This window comes from Canis lupus, chromosome 23 (assembly GCF_011100685.1).
Source record: "Canis lupus familiaris isolate Mischka breed German Shepherd chromosome 23, alternate assembly UU_Cfam_GSD_1.0, whole genome shotgun sequence".
NCBI classification, from domain to species: Eukaryota; Metazoa; Chordata; class Mammalia; order Carnivora; family Canidae; genus Canis; species Canis lupus.
Genome location: NC_049244.1, coordinates 3,600,315 through 3,614,619, shown reverse-complemented (window position 1 = coordinate 3,614,619; position 14,305 = coordinate 3,600,315). Strand labels below are relative to the sequence as shown.

Sequence of the window (14,305 nt, the reverse complement as noted above, 5' to 3'; positions counted from 1 at the left end):
TTGATTATCATAGTTCATAGGGGAAAGTTTAAGAAATGTTCAAGTATTCCACATTTTGGGAGATATAAAGTAATCCATGAATATGTAAAACCACTCTTTATTCTTTTTTTTAAAAAAGGATATTTATTTATGTACTTATGTACTTAAGTAATCTCTATAACCAATGTGGGGCTCGAACTCACAACCAAGATCAAGGGTCGCACACCTCACCAACTGAGCCAGCCAGGCACCCCAACCACTAATTATTCTTAAACAGTCCTTGGGGGTAAGGATTTGGGTGTGGAAGTGGGAAAGGAACCAGCTGGCTGCAGGCACTTCTTTCACAGCAATGTACCCTACTTGACTTCACCTGAGTGACCCATGTGAACGTAGAAACAGTTAAAATTCAAACGGCAGGAGGAATGAGTTGGATGCTCAAGGCTGACTTAAAGTTGAATAACAAATTCATCCTTTAACACAACAAAGAATTAAAATTTAAAAATGTATCAATGTCATCACCTTTAGAATAAGGCATCACTACTTACTTTACTGCCAGTGAGCTGACTGAGATGTGGTTTTAGTTCATCACCAATTACCGCATGAACAGCCACCAGGCAGAAGACGCATGCTTTCCGAACACTGCTCTCAGAATTATCATAACCCTAGGGAGAAAAGTCTTGTTAGCACTCCTAACTAGAAGTATCTGAAAAAGCACCATTTCAACAGGGACCAAAGATGTGGCTCAAAGATGAGATCGCAGGCGTATCAAGGAGAGGAAGCTTTCGTGACTGAGGTTAAGTTAACCCTTCTACCTTTGCTGGCAGAAATGTGCCCTACACTCTTTCTTCTTCCCCTTCCACACCTCCACACTCCACTATTAGCCTTATCAGGTTCTACCTTGTTTAGCTTGGAAAGCTGCCCCTTTGCAACCTGCCCTGTAAAGTCTCTAGATGAACCTTTTACTAAAACACTCAGCTGCAGGAAGCCCAAGAGCGCTTCACTATCGAATAAAACCTAAACTCAAGCAAAACTGGGCCTGGTAGGTAAGGTACTCCTACAATTCAGGCTGAAGCAAGGTCAAGATCTGTACCATCCCTACCATTATTCTAAGTTATTCACTCAGCAAAAATTCATTCAGTACCCATTATATGTATGATACACACATATCACATACATTCTCTTTTCAGTACCAAAGAACGAAGAAGAGATTTGGATCTTATATTCAAGGACCCCACAATTTACTGAGCAATATTAAGCTTAGAACAGAGTCAAAGATAATACAAAGGATGCATGAAGAAATTAACAATTATTTCTCTTAAGGAGTGGTTTTATTTTTTATTTATTTTTTATTTTTTTTTAAGGAGTGGTTTTAATATACACACTATATAATAGTCATTCAGTTACATTATAGAATATAATTTATTGGATGGAAAAGTTAATAACTTATGATTAAGCAAAACATGTTATAAAATATGATCCCATTATTAAAATGTTTATGTGGAAGGCTTTGTGTGCATAGAAAAAAAACACATTACATTTATGACCGTAAATTAGTATAACGATTTTGGAGAGAAATCCAGTAATACCTAGGAATTTGACTTCTAGATATATATGTACATATATATATATATATTATTGCAATATTTATGTTATTAAAAAAAAGGGAAACAACCCAAATACTCATCAAAAGATGAATGGATAAATTGTAGTCATACTAATGAAAACTATTTAGCCATAAAAAATGAATTAAATTCTAATATATGCTGTAACATGGATGAATCTAAAAACATTACACTAAATGAAATATACCAGCCACAACAGAACAAATACTGTGTGATACCATTGACATGAGGAACCTAGAAAGCAGAAGAAAGTATAATAGAAGTTACCAGGGGCTATGGGGAGAGGGAATAGGGAATTATTAATGGGTATAGAGTTTCTGTCTGGGATGATGAAATATGTTCTAGAAATGGATAGTTGTAATGGTTGTACATCATAAATGTATTTAAAACCACTGAATTACACACTGAAAAATGGCAAAATTACCATTAAGTTTTATATTATGTATATATTTAACACACACACACACACACACACACACACACACACACACACACACAGAGCTAAGTCTTTGCTCTGAACATTCAAGACAGCAGGAAGGCCTTGGCATACCACTACTGTTGCCTACAAAGTGCCTAAAATAACCAAATCCCAAATGTATCATCATTTATTTCTCTAAGTTTTGTTTCTCACCTGTATTAAGCCTGGCATAATCTCTGGCAAAAGCAAGTTAAGGGTTTCCTTGGATACTCTCTCTATCACTTTTGTTTGCATTTTGATTGCAGCCAGATTAATTGGGTAATCTGCAGTTTGGATGATAGGACAAAGCACTTTGATGCACTGTTCTGGACTGATTGAAGTGGCCAGCACTGATGCAGCTTCCTCAGCAGATCTTACCACCTAAAACAAAGAGGAAAGTAAGCTGGGAGTAAATTTTTTAAATGTTATACTGTGTCCTGGAAGTACAAACTTCATGAAACCTGCAATATAACAAGATACCTATAACTTCCTTTGAAACTACTATAATAAGCAAACACAAAAAGTGAGGGTACAGATAAAACAGGGCTGGCAAAATATTGAAGTTGCCCAACTTCTGAAGCCAGAATGGATATATGGGGAGAAATATTTCTTCCAGATATTCTCCCTTCTTTTGTGTTTTCTTAATATTGACTAATGCAGTTGTGTCTTGTTTTTGAGAGAGAGGACGGTGAAGGAGGGTCAGAGAGAGAGAGAGGGATAAAGAGAATCCTAAGCAGCTCTGTGCTCAGTGTGGAGTCCCACGTGGGACAAGATCTCACAACCTTGAGATCATAACCTAAGGTGAAGTCAAGAGTTGGATGCTTAACCATCCAAGCCACCCAGGCACCCCAGGCTAACGCAATTTTTAAATCATACTGTGGTCTAGCTGTACTGGGTGGTGGAGGCTCCGTTTATCTAGACTATAAGGTGCCAAGGAGTCATCTACAACAGCCAAGCTGAAACCCTGCTCATTATCAGTACCCTCAACTCCAGGAGTACTCATGCCCTTTCCATCACATTATTAACAAAATAAGATACAAATAATCTTGGGGTGCCTGACTGTTCAGTTGGTGGAACATCCAGCTCTTGATCTTGGGGTTGTGCGTTCAACTTCATGTTGGGTGAAGAGATTGCTTAAAAATAAAATCTTAAAAAAAACCCCACCTCATTAATGATTATCAAATTAACATGCTATTCCTTCTTCTGTTCATAATGATTTTCTTTCCTTCTGTACCGGGGCTGGGGAGGGCTGACTCTGTGCAATGAAGAGAAGAAAAGGCTGGCTGTCTATCTTAGTAGAATCTGTAATCTCTAGAGATGGTCTTGAGGTCATGTAAAAATTGTGGACTTTTTAAAAAAGATTTTATTTATTTGACAGAGAGAGAGCACAAGCAGGGGGAGTGGCAGACAGAGGGAGAGGGAGGAGCAAGCTCCCCACTGAGCAGGGAGCCAGACTCATGAGCTTGATCCCAGGACCTTGGGATCATGACCTGAGCCGAAGGCAGATGCTTACCCAACGAGCCACTCAGGCACCCCAAAATTATTCCTTTGATTCTACTTTAGTACCTTCTCACTTATGATCTCAATCTATGAAAGGTACTAAGAGAGGTACCAAATACACTGGAAGTCAGAAGACCCAGGGCTAATTTTAGATGTAATGCCTAAAGAATGTCAATTTTATCTTTTGTAAAAATAGAGATGCCAGATCTTATCTTATTTGGGTCAGAAGGTGGATGATTAAACTACAAATATTAGTTTTTAAAACCTTCAGCAAGATACTATAGATGTTCCACTACTAAACAGCTGAATAATAAAAATCAAAATAAAAACCCATGTAGATTTAAAAAAAATTATAACTCATTCTTCTACAAGACCTACAGTCATATCTTTTGAAAACTAAATTACCCAGAGGGGTTCTTTAAATCCTCATCAATACTACTTCTTTCCTTTTTTTAAAGATTTATTTGTTTATTTAAGTAATCTTTATGTCCAATGTGGGCTTAAACTCAAGATCCCGAGGATCAAGTGCCTCATGTTTTTCCAACAGAGCCAGCCAGGAACCCTCAAATCCTCACCAACACTGTTTTTTTTTTTTTTTTTTTTTAATTTATGATAGTCACACACAGAGAGAGAGAGAGAGAGAGAGAGAGAGAGAGAGGCAGAGACACAGGCAGAGGGAGAAGCAGGCTCCATGCACCGGGAGCCTGACGTGGGATTCAATCCCGGGTCTCCAGGATTGCGCCCTGGGCCAAAGGCAGGCGCTAAACCGCTGCGCCACCCAGGGATCCCCTCACCAACACTTCTTATGGTCTTTCCTTTCTAGTGTATGTGGAATGGTATCTCACTGTGGGTTTAGTTGTATTTTCCTAATGAATACCGATAACTGAGCATTTTTTCATGTGCTTATTGTGCTTAATGTGTGCATCTTCTTTGGATAACAGCCTATTCAGGTCCTTTGCCTATTTTTTTTTCTTTTTTTTTTTAATTTTTATTTATTTATTTATGATAGTCACACACACACAGAGAGAGGCAGAGACACAGGCAGAGGGAGAAGCAGGCTCCATGCACCGGGAGCCCGACGTGGGACTCGATCCCGGGTCTCCAGGATCGCGCCCTGGGCCAAAGGCAGGCGCCAAACCGCTGTGCCACCCAGGGATCCCTCCTTTGCCTATTTTTAAAAATTCATTTATTTATTTTAGAGAAAGGGGGGGCAAGCGGAGGGAAAGAGAAAGTGAGTGAAGTAGACTTTACACTGAGCACAGAGCTGGACACAGGGCTTGATCCCATGCTCTGAACCCAAACTGAGTCAGCAGCTCAACTGACTGAGCCACCCAGGAGCCCCCATCCTTTGTCTGTTTTTAAATTGGGTTATTTTTTTTTTTTAATTTTTATTTATTTATGATAGTCACAGAGAGAGAGAGAGAGGCAGAGACACAGGCAGAGGGAGAAGCAGGCTCCATGCACCGGGAGCCTGACGTGGGATTCGATCCCGGGTCTCCAGGATCGCGCCCTGGGCCAAAGGCAGGCGCTAAACCACTGCGCCACCCAGGGATCCCGGGTTATTTTTTTTTTTTTTTTAATTGGGTTATTTCCTTTTTTGTTGAGTTGTAAGGGTTCTTTACACCTGACTGACCCAGCCAGGTGCCCCTGAAGCATAAATGTTTTTATTTATTTTATTATTTTAAAAAATGTTATTTTTAAAAAATTTACTTAAGAGAGAGAGAGAGTGCGAGAGAGAGAGAGAGAGAGCACAAGCGAGAGGGGCAGAGGGAGAGAGAATCTCAAGCAGACTCTCTGCTGAGTGTGGAACCCAGGACCCTGAGATCATGACCTGAGCTGAAACCAAGAGTTGGATGCTTAACCAAGTGAGCACTAAGGTGCCCCCAAAAGATTTTATTTTTAAGTAATCTCTACACCCAATGTGGGGCTTGAACTTATAACCTTGAGATCAAGAGTTGCATGCTCTACCAACTGAACCAGCTGGGTGCTCTGAAGCACAAAAGTTTTAAATTATGATAAAGTCGAATTTATGTTTTTGTTGTTGTTATTAGCTACTTGTGCTTTTGGTGTTACATCTAAGAAATTACTACTTAATCCAAGATGACAAAGATTTACACCCATGATAGTTTCAGCTTTTACATTTAGCTTTGATCTATTTTGTTTCATTGCTATTTTTTAACTTTGCTTTTTTGACCTCTTTTGCTTACGTCTTGGTTCTACCAGAGGCATCTAATGCTACTGCTCTGGGGCTTTCTCTTGGAACTGCAGTTTCTATTTGAAATTTCCTTTTCTAATTATTTCTGAGACTTAATAAAAATCCTCATGGTTATGTCATTAATGTCATCGGTGGTGGTGGGAATATTACGACTCTAAAGAGATGAGACAGGAGAGAGAGACAAATCAAGAAACAGACCCTTAACTATAGGGAATAAACTGGTCACCAAAGAAGAGATTAGGGAGGGGATGGGTGAAATATGTGATGGGAATTAAGGAATGAACTTGCTGTGATGAGCATTGGTATTGTATCGAAGAGCTGAATCACTATAGTTTACACCTGAAACTAATATAACACTGTTAACTAACTGGAATTTAAATAAAAGCTTAAAAAGTAAAAAAAAATTTTATACAACCATAAATAAAAAGATAAATGAGACAGATTTATAGGACTCTTTCAGGAAAGCTGTCATTTATTGAATAAACTTTGAACAGACATCTAGCTTCTATAAGCACTTTACCACTTTATTAAAAATTTTAAAAAAATATTTTATTAATTTATTCATGAGACATACTTGAAGAGGCAGAGACATAGGCAGAGGAAAAAGCAGGCTCCCTGCGAGGAGCTTGGTGTGTGGGACTTGATTCCAGGATTCCAGTATCATGACCTGAGCCAAAGGTAGATGCTCAATCACTGAGCCGCCCATGCCCCTAATTTTAAAATTTCTAAAATTTTGTTTATTTATTTGTGAGAGTGAGAGCATAAGCAAGGGGAGGGGCAGAAGGAGAGGGAGAAGCAGGCTCCCTGCTCAGCAGGGAGCCCAGTGTGGGGTTTGATCCCAGGACCCTGGCTGGGATTATGACCTGAGCCAAAGTCAGATGCTTAACTGACTGAGCCACCCAGGCACCCTAATACTTTATCACTTTAAAATAATAATGATTTTTATCTTCATTAGTTATTTCAAAAAAACAAATTCTTATTGATAAGTGGACAGTGACAATTGGTGAATTCCAAAGTAGAAAACTGTAAGTCAAATTAAAATCCAAAAATGAAATCAAGATTATGTCACCTAAAATAAGCTGGGTTTTTTTTTAGGTTAAAGACCATGATATCACCATAATTCATTTCATAGAAAAAATTAATTATATGTCCATCAGATATTATCTGGAACATCAGAGTGTTCATTTGATTGAAATGACATATTCTTTAAGGGTATTCTTCGAACAGTGTTTATATATTTCATGAAATAATATCAGAAGTACTGAGAATAAAATAATAATTTAATGGTCAGGTAACTTACCTCCTTATGAGGATCTTTATGTGCTTCCAATGTTTTCATGACAGTCAGTTCTGCATAGTTTTTAAATCTGGCTGGTTGATGCCTTAGGATTTCTCTTAAAACTTTTAATGCCAAAGCCCTGATTGTAGGCTAAGAAGAAATATTTTAATGTTTTTAATATTTTGGATTGTAGACAATGACCTAAATTTTCCATTTCTGTAACTTAAGGGTCTTAACACTGGGGCAGGGATAAGTCATAGACAACTGCACAAAGTATATGGTATATTACATAATTAAGTTTTCACATCTCTAGTTGAAAACTTGTATCACACTTTTTATAGTTGTAAGAGATCAAAAACCAGCAACATCCTCTGAAAAAGGAAATTTCACTTCTGAACAAGTAGTTTAAATATGCAAAACAAGTAACTTGTACTCTCCTATAAAAATACTATCAGCAACCTTTCATTTTTCCCATTGTCACTTGTTCAAAATCACTGAGCTATTGATTTAGAAGAAAATGTACTCATAATGAAAATTTCACACAAGAAGTAGCAGTAAAAGAGACTGATTTTCCCAAATTCCAAATTTGTGCAGCTCTTGATTTACAGGCAGGGGTGGGCAATCCAAGACAGGAAAGAGTGGTTCTTAGTTACACATCCTGCCATTTACCTCTTTATCCCCAAGGGTTTCAAGCAATAGAAGTAATATTGTTTTGAAGTGTTCATCCCAAACACTGAAAGATTCTTCCTGTGTCAGTTTCATGAGTTCATACAGGGCGATTTTTCTTTCTTCTACACGTTCATTGTGGTTAGACAGCTCCTTCAACAGCTCTGCAACCAGGTCAGAGTGGTCTAGGGAAAGATCTGGCAAGAAGACATAATGTTAATTCTGTAACTTATAGGTCATCTCTCATGAGTATGTGGATCAACTTTATAACATCATGAGGCAATGTTAGTTTTAAGAAAAAAAAAAGACTAATTTTCTATTTTGTCATCTTGAAAACATCAATTCTAGTTTAAAACTTTTTATAATGAAAATTCACATAAAGAAAATACTTAACAGACCCTCATATATCCCTCACCCAGATTTAACAATTATCAAGATTTTACCAGTCATCTTTGTCCCTCCTCACTTGTTTTCTGAAATATTTTTAGAAGTGGCAAATAGATCATTTAATCCTTACATACATTGGTACATGTTTTTATGGTGTCATGCCAGAAGGCTTGCAATATTTGGCTACTCCATTTTTAGTGACATCAATAACGACCACTGGATTTAAGTGGTGACAACTCAATTTCACCATTAAAGTTCCCCCATATTCTTTTTTTTAAGAGAGAGAGAAAGCAGGCACCCTGGGTGGGAAGCAGGGGAGGTGGAGGGAGAGGGAGAGAGAATCTCAGGTAGTCTCTGGCTGAGCTCGACACAAGGTTGGAGGTCATGACCCTGAGATCACAAGCTGAGCTGAAACCAAACATTGGACAGCTGCCTAACTGTGCCACCCATGCGCCCCAATCAATCTTTTAAGAGACAGTCAGAGGGAGAAGCAGACTCCACACAGGGAGCCTGATGTGGGACTCGATCCCGGAACTCCAGGATCACACCCCGGGCCAAAGACAGGCGCTAAATTGCTAAGCCACCCAGGCGTCCCAAGTAATGGTTTCACCCACTGATTATTGTTGAATTATTTTATTAGGAATTAAAATTGGGCAGGAATTCTTCCGTGGAGAGTATCTTTTTCGGTCAGAGCTACTTTGAATATTGGGAAACAGTCTGATAGAAGAGGCACAATACTATTTTCCCTTTAAATTTCAGAGTCAAGGGTTGGGCCCAGTGATTATCAAAGAGTTTTCATTCTTTTTGAAGTATTATCACAAACTCACGAGTTCTATGAATGTCAAAGGACACTTCTAGTGCTTTGAGTAATTTTTGTAGGAAAGACAGGTACAGCCCAAAGTTCATATTAAAACATTACAAAGTACCAAAAAAAAAAAAAAAAATACAAAGTACCAGAGTTCTTCATAAATTCTTTTGTGGTAAAATACATAGCAAATTCAGCCCTTCTGGGACTTGGGCAGACAGTGGCCTGAGCTTGTGCCACAGACTCCTTTCCTTAACTCCTCTGGAATAAAATAAACACAGGATATGGGGCCTGAGCTTGGAAGGTACACCTATGGTCACTCTCTCTCCTGAATCTCCAGTTGACACCATGGAGCTATACTGTCTGTAGGTCCGCTTGGCAAGAACATGCTGGCCTTTTGTAGGAAAAGGCTGCCACATATGCTGATTCTAATAGGACAGAGAAGGCTTGAGCACCTGGAATCTGGGAGATAACTGTTACTATAACAAAAAAGGCTCAAGAGGAAAGAGCCCACTTTTCAAAAATGAACCTTGAGGTTGCAGTTTGCTGAATAGTTCACTACTGGTCCATAAAAACAGAAGCTACTGTGCCTCATCCTGCCAACTGGTTAGCCACGGACCTAGAGATAGAATGGCCTGACAGAGGTTGTACAGAACCCACAAATATAAGTAGGGAAAGAGAAATTATATTTTACTTAGGGGGATTCAGAAACTTGAGGAAAGGAAAGCAAGCCAAACTATTAGAATAGATGAGTTCAGGGGCATCTGGGTAGCTCAGTCTGTTAAGCACCCCACTCTTGATTTCAGCTCAGGTCATCCTCTCTCTCCCTCTCCCCCTTTTCCCTTACTTCCTCTCTAAAAATAAAAAAAGAATAGATGAATTCAACTGAGTATAACTAACAGATGATAGGGAAGGGAAATTGAATTAAAATGTAGTGACAACATTCACTATTAAAAAGGAAGTTTAGTATGCCAACTTTCATGGAACTACAATTTGAGCACTAACAACCTCTTACACAGAGCACAAAATGCAATTCTTGAGCTTAAAAATGTGACATAATCTGGAAAGAATGATCACTAAGGTGAACCAGATTAGGGCTTTGAGAAAACCTCTATAAAATGGAGAGCAAACTATGAAAAAGAAGAACATCTTGAGTTCAAAGATGACATCTTAATTTGGAGGATAAAAACTGTCTTACAATAATTTCATTATATAGACCAACACTGGAACAGTATCACTGGTTTAACAGCAGCTACTCTGGCATGATAAATGCATCCATCTCTTTAAACCTCATAAAAGTCACGTTATCAGACTTTCACAGATGTCAGAGGATTGTTCTGGTAAGAGTGTATTTTATTTCAGCCCAATAAAGGGAATTCACAAAAAAATGTTTTCAAAGGAATGCAGCTCTTTTCTCCATAAATATAGGCTTTTTTAGTTACTCTAAGGAGATAATTAGAAATGATTTGACATAAAACGGTCTGAACAGATGACAGGAAAGTAATTTCTGCCAAAGAAAACATATTTTGTCATAAATGGATTTATATGATACAAAATGAGATAAACCTAAAGTACTCAATTAAAGTGTAACCAACTGTATCTCCTCTTCTGACAGGCATCATGGTCATGCGAACAGAAAAGGCTCTGGAATCCCATTAAGCCTGTGCCTCTTACCCTTCCTTTGTGAAGTAGACACACATTCTTAACTCTGGAGGCTCAGTTTTCTTAGGAGTAAAATGGGAAGAGACTATGACTTCCTACGATCATGAGATCTGGGCTTAGAATACAATAAACTCACTAATATTAATTTTCTTTGTGTTCTTGTGACAAATATTGGCACAATTCTGATATTTCTGTTGCAGTGCTGAGAAAACATGAGATATTCTTTTCATTGGCAAACTTTGATATGAGTCTTCCTTGAATAACAGAATCATCTTCACTAGCGATATTATTCTGTAGTAGTATAGTCCTTGGTAAACTTTACAAAGATCATTATTAGATGTAGTCATTAGGGGATTTTTTTTTTACGTTAATTTTTTTTTAAATTTATTTATTTGACAGAGAGAGTGAGCGAGTGAGCGAAAGCAAAGTAAGGGAAGCAGCAGGCAGAGAGAGAGGGAGAAGCAGGCTCTCCTCAAGCAAGGAGCCTGATGTAGGGCTTGATCCCAGTACCTGGGATGACGATCCAAGCCAAAAGCAGATGCTTAACCCAGAAGCCACCCAGGTGCCTGGACTTGTTAATTTAGAAAAATTTATCACTAATGTATTTGTCTGTAACATGTACAGAAACATCTGAATAAGAGACATAATAAATAAGTCTCAGAACTTCAAAAAAAGTTTTTTATAGAAATTCTGACTTGAACAAAATAATTATCTCCTGCCAAAAGTTATGGACGTCTCTTTGTAAGACACACACACACACACACACACACACACACACACACACACAGAGGCAGAGACATAGACTTGAACAAAATAATTATCTCCTGCCAAAAGTTACGGATGTCTCTTCGTAAGGGACACACACACACACACACACACACACACACACACAGGCAGAGACATAGGCAGAAGGAGAAGCAGGCCCCCCCCAAGGAGCCTGATGCAGGACTCGATCCTGGGACTCCAGGATCTCACCCTGAGCCAAACGCAGATGCCCAACCACTGAGCCATCCAGGTGTCCCAAGTTATGTGCTTAAAAACAAAAAAATGGGGAGAAATTTTGCATTGGGGCAGACATGGAAGGAAAATCAAAAGACCAATGGAGGTTAATAAAATTAAAAGGAATGGGTAATGTTTGCAATGTTCACAATAAAATAATGTCAAATAAGGTCTTCCCTATCTCAAATTTAAAAATGAACATAAATAATAAATGACTGCTATATGAAGCTTAGAGCAAATACGATTTATTTATTAGATTTTATTTACTTATTCATGAGAGACACAGAGAGGCAGAGACATAGGCAGAGGGAGAAGTAGGCTCCATGCAGGGAGCCCAATGTGGGACTCGATCCCGGGACTCGAGGATCACGCCCTGAGCCAAAGGCAGATGCTCAACCACTAAGCCACCTAGGCGTCCCGAGCAACTATTTTATTTAACTGATGGCTTATCCATTTTCCAAGAGTGTTCAACATAAAAAGCTGTCTTATGTTTCAGAAATCAATTAGAAATTATTTTTTTGCTGCGAAGAAGTAATTTTCTCAAGTTCAAAATATTCTATACAGTTTATATTTCAGTTATATAATTTCTAAAGGTGTTTTCTTTAACAAATGGAAAACATATGATCTTTACTAAAGGAAAACAGAATCAGTCAATAATGGGTATTCTTGCTAAGCTGTCACAATTTTGGCTTTGTGGTATACTAATTAACTCTAACATAAGCAGTTGGGAGAAAACAAAAACAAAAACAAAAACAAAAACAAAAACAAAAACAGCCTCATGAATGAAGAGATTTTTCCATTCATCAAAATTACAAATGACCAGGCCTGGGGACACAGATTCCTGAGCAGAGTAAGCAGGGTTTCTACACGTGAAAGTATGGAATTTTAGAGCTCAGCGATGGCAAGAAGAGTATCCACAGGAGTGGTAGACCAGGTGTGACCTGTCAGAGCCCACCAAGGTAAGGATTACATCTGTGCAAGTAGGGAGGTAGTGGCAGAGATGGAAAACTGGCTGCATAGAGGAGGACTGATCAAGTAAGTAAATATATTAAAGATAATGAAGGCAGGTTTCTCAGTGTCAGGAAAAAGGGAGTTTATCAATATGAGAAAGGAGGAAACTAGAACTAATCTTATGGTGCTAAATTGGAATTGGGAGTTATTTATGTAAGCTTTTGATGAATAAAATACATGTAAATTAGTGTGTGTACACATATACACACATACATACACACACATTCCCTAGCTCTGGCCACTGAGAAGTCTTGGGAATAGTGATAGCCCACTAGCAGTAAGTACACCTTGTGGGCAGACTCTAGCCTTTAAAGACCATTTTCCATTTAGTGAAACCAAGGATCAATTCTTGAAGAAATTATTGATTCCAGAACTGAAGCAGGGACAGAACAATATTTTGTCATTCCAGCATGCAAGGATGGGGACATATCAAAAGAACAGGTCAAATCAAAGACAATTTGAGCATCAAAATAAATGATAGTTATAAATTATAACCCATTGAGTACAATGTAAACCACGAGTTCATACTGTTAGAAATATATAAATGAAACTTTTTAAATGAATACATTTAAAAAAATTTATTTATTTATTTCATGATAGACAGAGAGAGAGAGGCAGACACACAGGAGGAGGGAGAAGCAGGCTCCATGCCGGGAGCCTGACACGGGACTCGATCCCGGGACTCCAGGATCACGCCCTGGGCCAAAGGCAGGCGTCAAACCGCTGAGCCACCCAGGGATCCCCTAAATGAATACATTTTAACACAGTTTTATGGTATCTCCCCACAAAACACTTATTTAATTACAAAATGAGTAACTTCACAATGGAGAAGCCTAGTAACTACCTCCATAATCAAGTGACCAAGTTTATATCACCAGTCAAAGGGCAAAGTGAAATCATGTATTACCTGAAGAATGCACTATCACTTTTGGGACACTGATGCCAAGAGCACATGACCTGAATCCAATCATGAGAAAACATCAGACAAGCCTAAATTGAGGGAAATGCTACAAAATAATTGGTCTCTGATCTTTAAAAGTGCCATGGTCACAAGAACAAAGGAAAGACTGAACACTGAAGAGGACTACAGAGACACGATGATTGAATGCAATGTGAGATTATGAAGTGGATCCTCTGGCTAGAAGGTATCATTGGGACAATTAGACAAAACTCTAATGGGGCAGGCGGTTATTAATGTACTGATGATAATTACCTGATTTGGATAAGGATATTGTGGTTAAAAAAAAAAAAAAAGGATATTGTGGTTATATGTGGGAGAATGTCTTTGTTTATAGAAAGTATATCCTGAAGTATTTGGGGCGATGGAGCATCAGTTTGACAGCTTACTCTTTTTTTTTTTTTTGACAGCTTACTCTTACTTATAGCACAAGAAAAAGTTCTATGTGCTATATCCCTATCTTTTAAGCTTTTGTTTTAAAATAAAAAAAATTATATATATATATATATCGCAGCCAAGGCAAGAAATGTCAGTGGAAACAATTTGGTCTCCCAGTTTGTGACCTCTGTACATAAATAATTTAAGAACAATTAAAGCTGCTAATACCAGGTCTCAGTTTACCATGCTGCTGCAACAAGGGAGGGTTTAAAGGACACACTCACACTAGGTCCAATTTACTCCTTCCTGTTTGCTGCTATTGTGACTAAACCTCAGCAACAGAATCAACTATTTGTGACAGATCAAAACACACCAAAGTGAATCATT

At 38.3% G+C, this 14,305-nt stretch overlaps 1 protein-coding gene across 38 annotated transcripts in view; it reads right to left on the bottom strand.

Moving 5' to 3' along the window:
* CLASP2 (cytoplasmic linker associated protein 2) overlaps positions 1-14,305 on the bottom strand; it is a 177,853-nt gene that overhangs the window by 4,407 nt on the left and 159,141 nt on the right. For all 38 annotated transcript variants that reach the window (XM_038570274.1, XM_038570273.1, XM_038570276.1 and 35 more), the window contains 4 exons: positions 7,722-7,915; positions 7,074-7,202; positions 2,233-2,439; positions 525-641 (listed from right to left, as the gene is read on the bottom strand). In XM_038570274.1, coding sequence (XP_038426202.1) covers positions 525-641; positions 2,233-2,439; positions 7,074-7,202; positions 7,722-7,915 — 647 coding nt within the window. The remainder of the gene's footprint in view (positions 1-524; positions 642-2,232; positions 2,440-7,073; positions 7,203-7,721; positions 7,916-14,305) is intronic.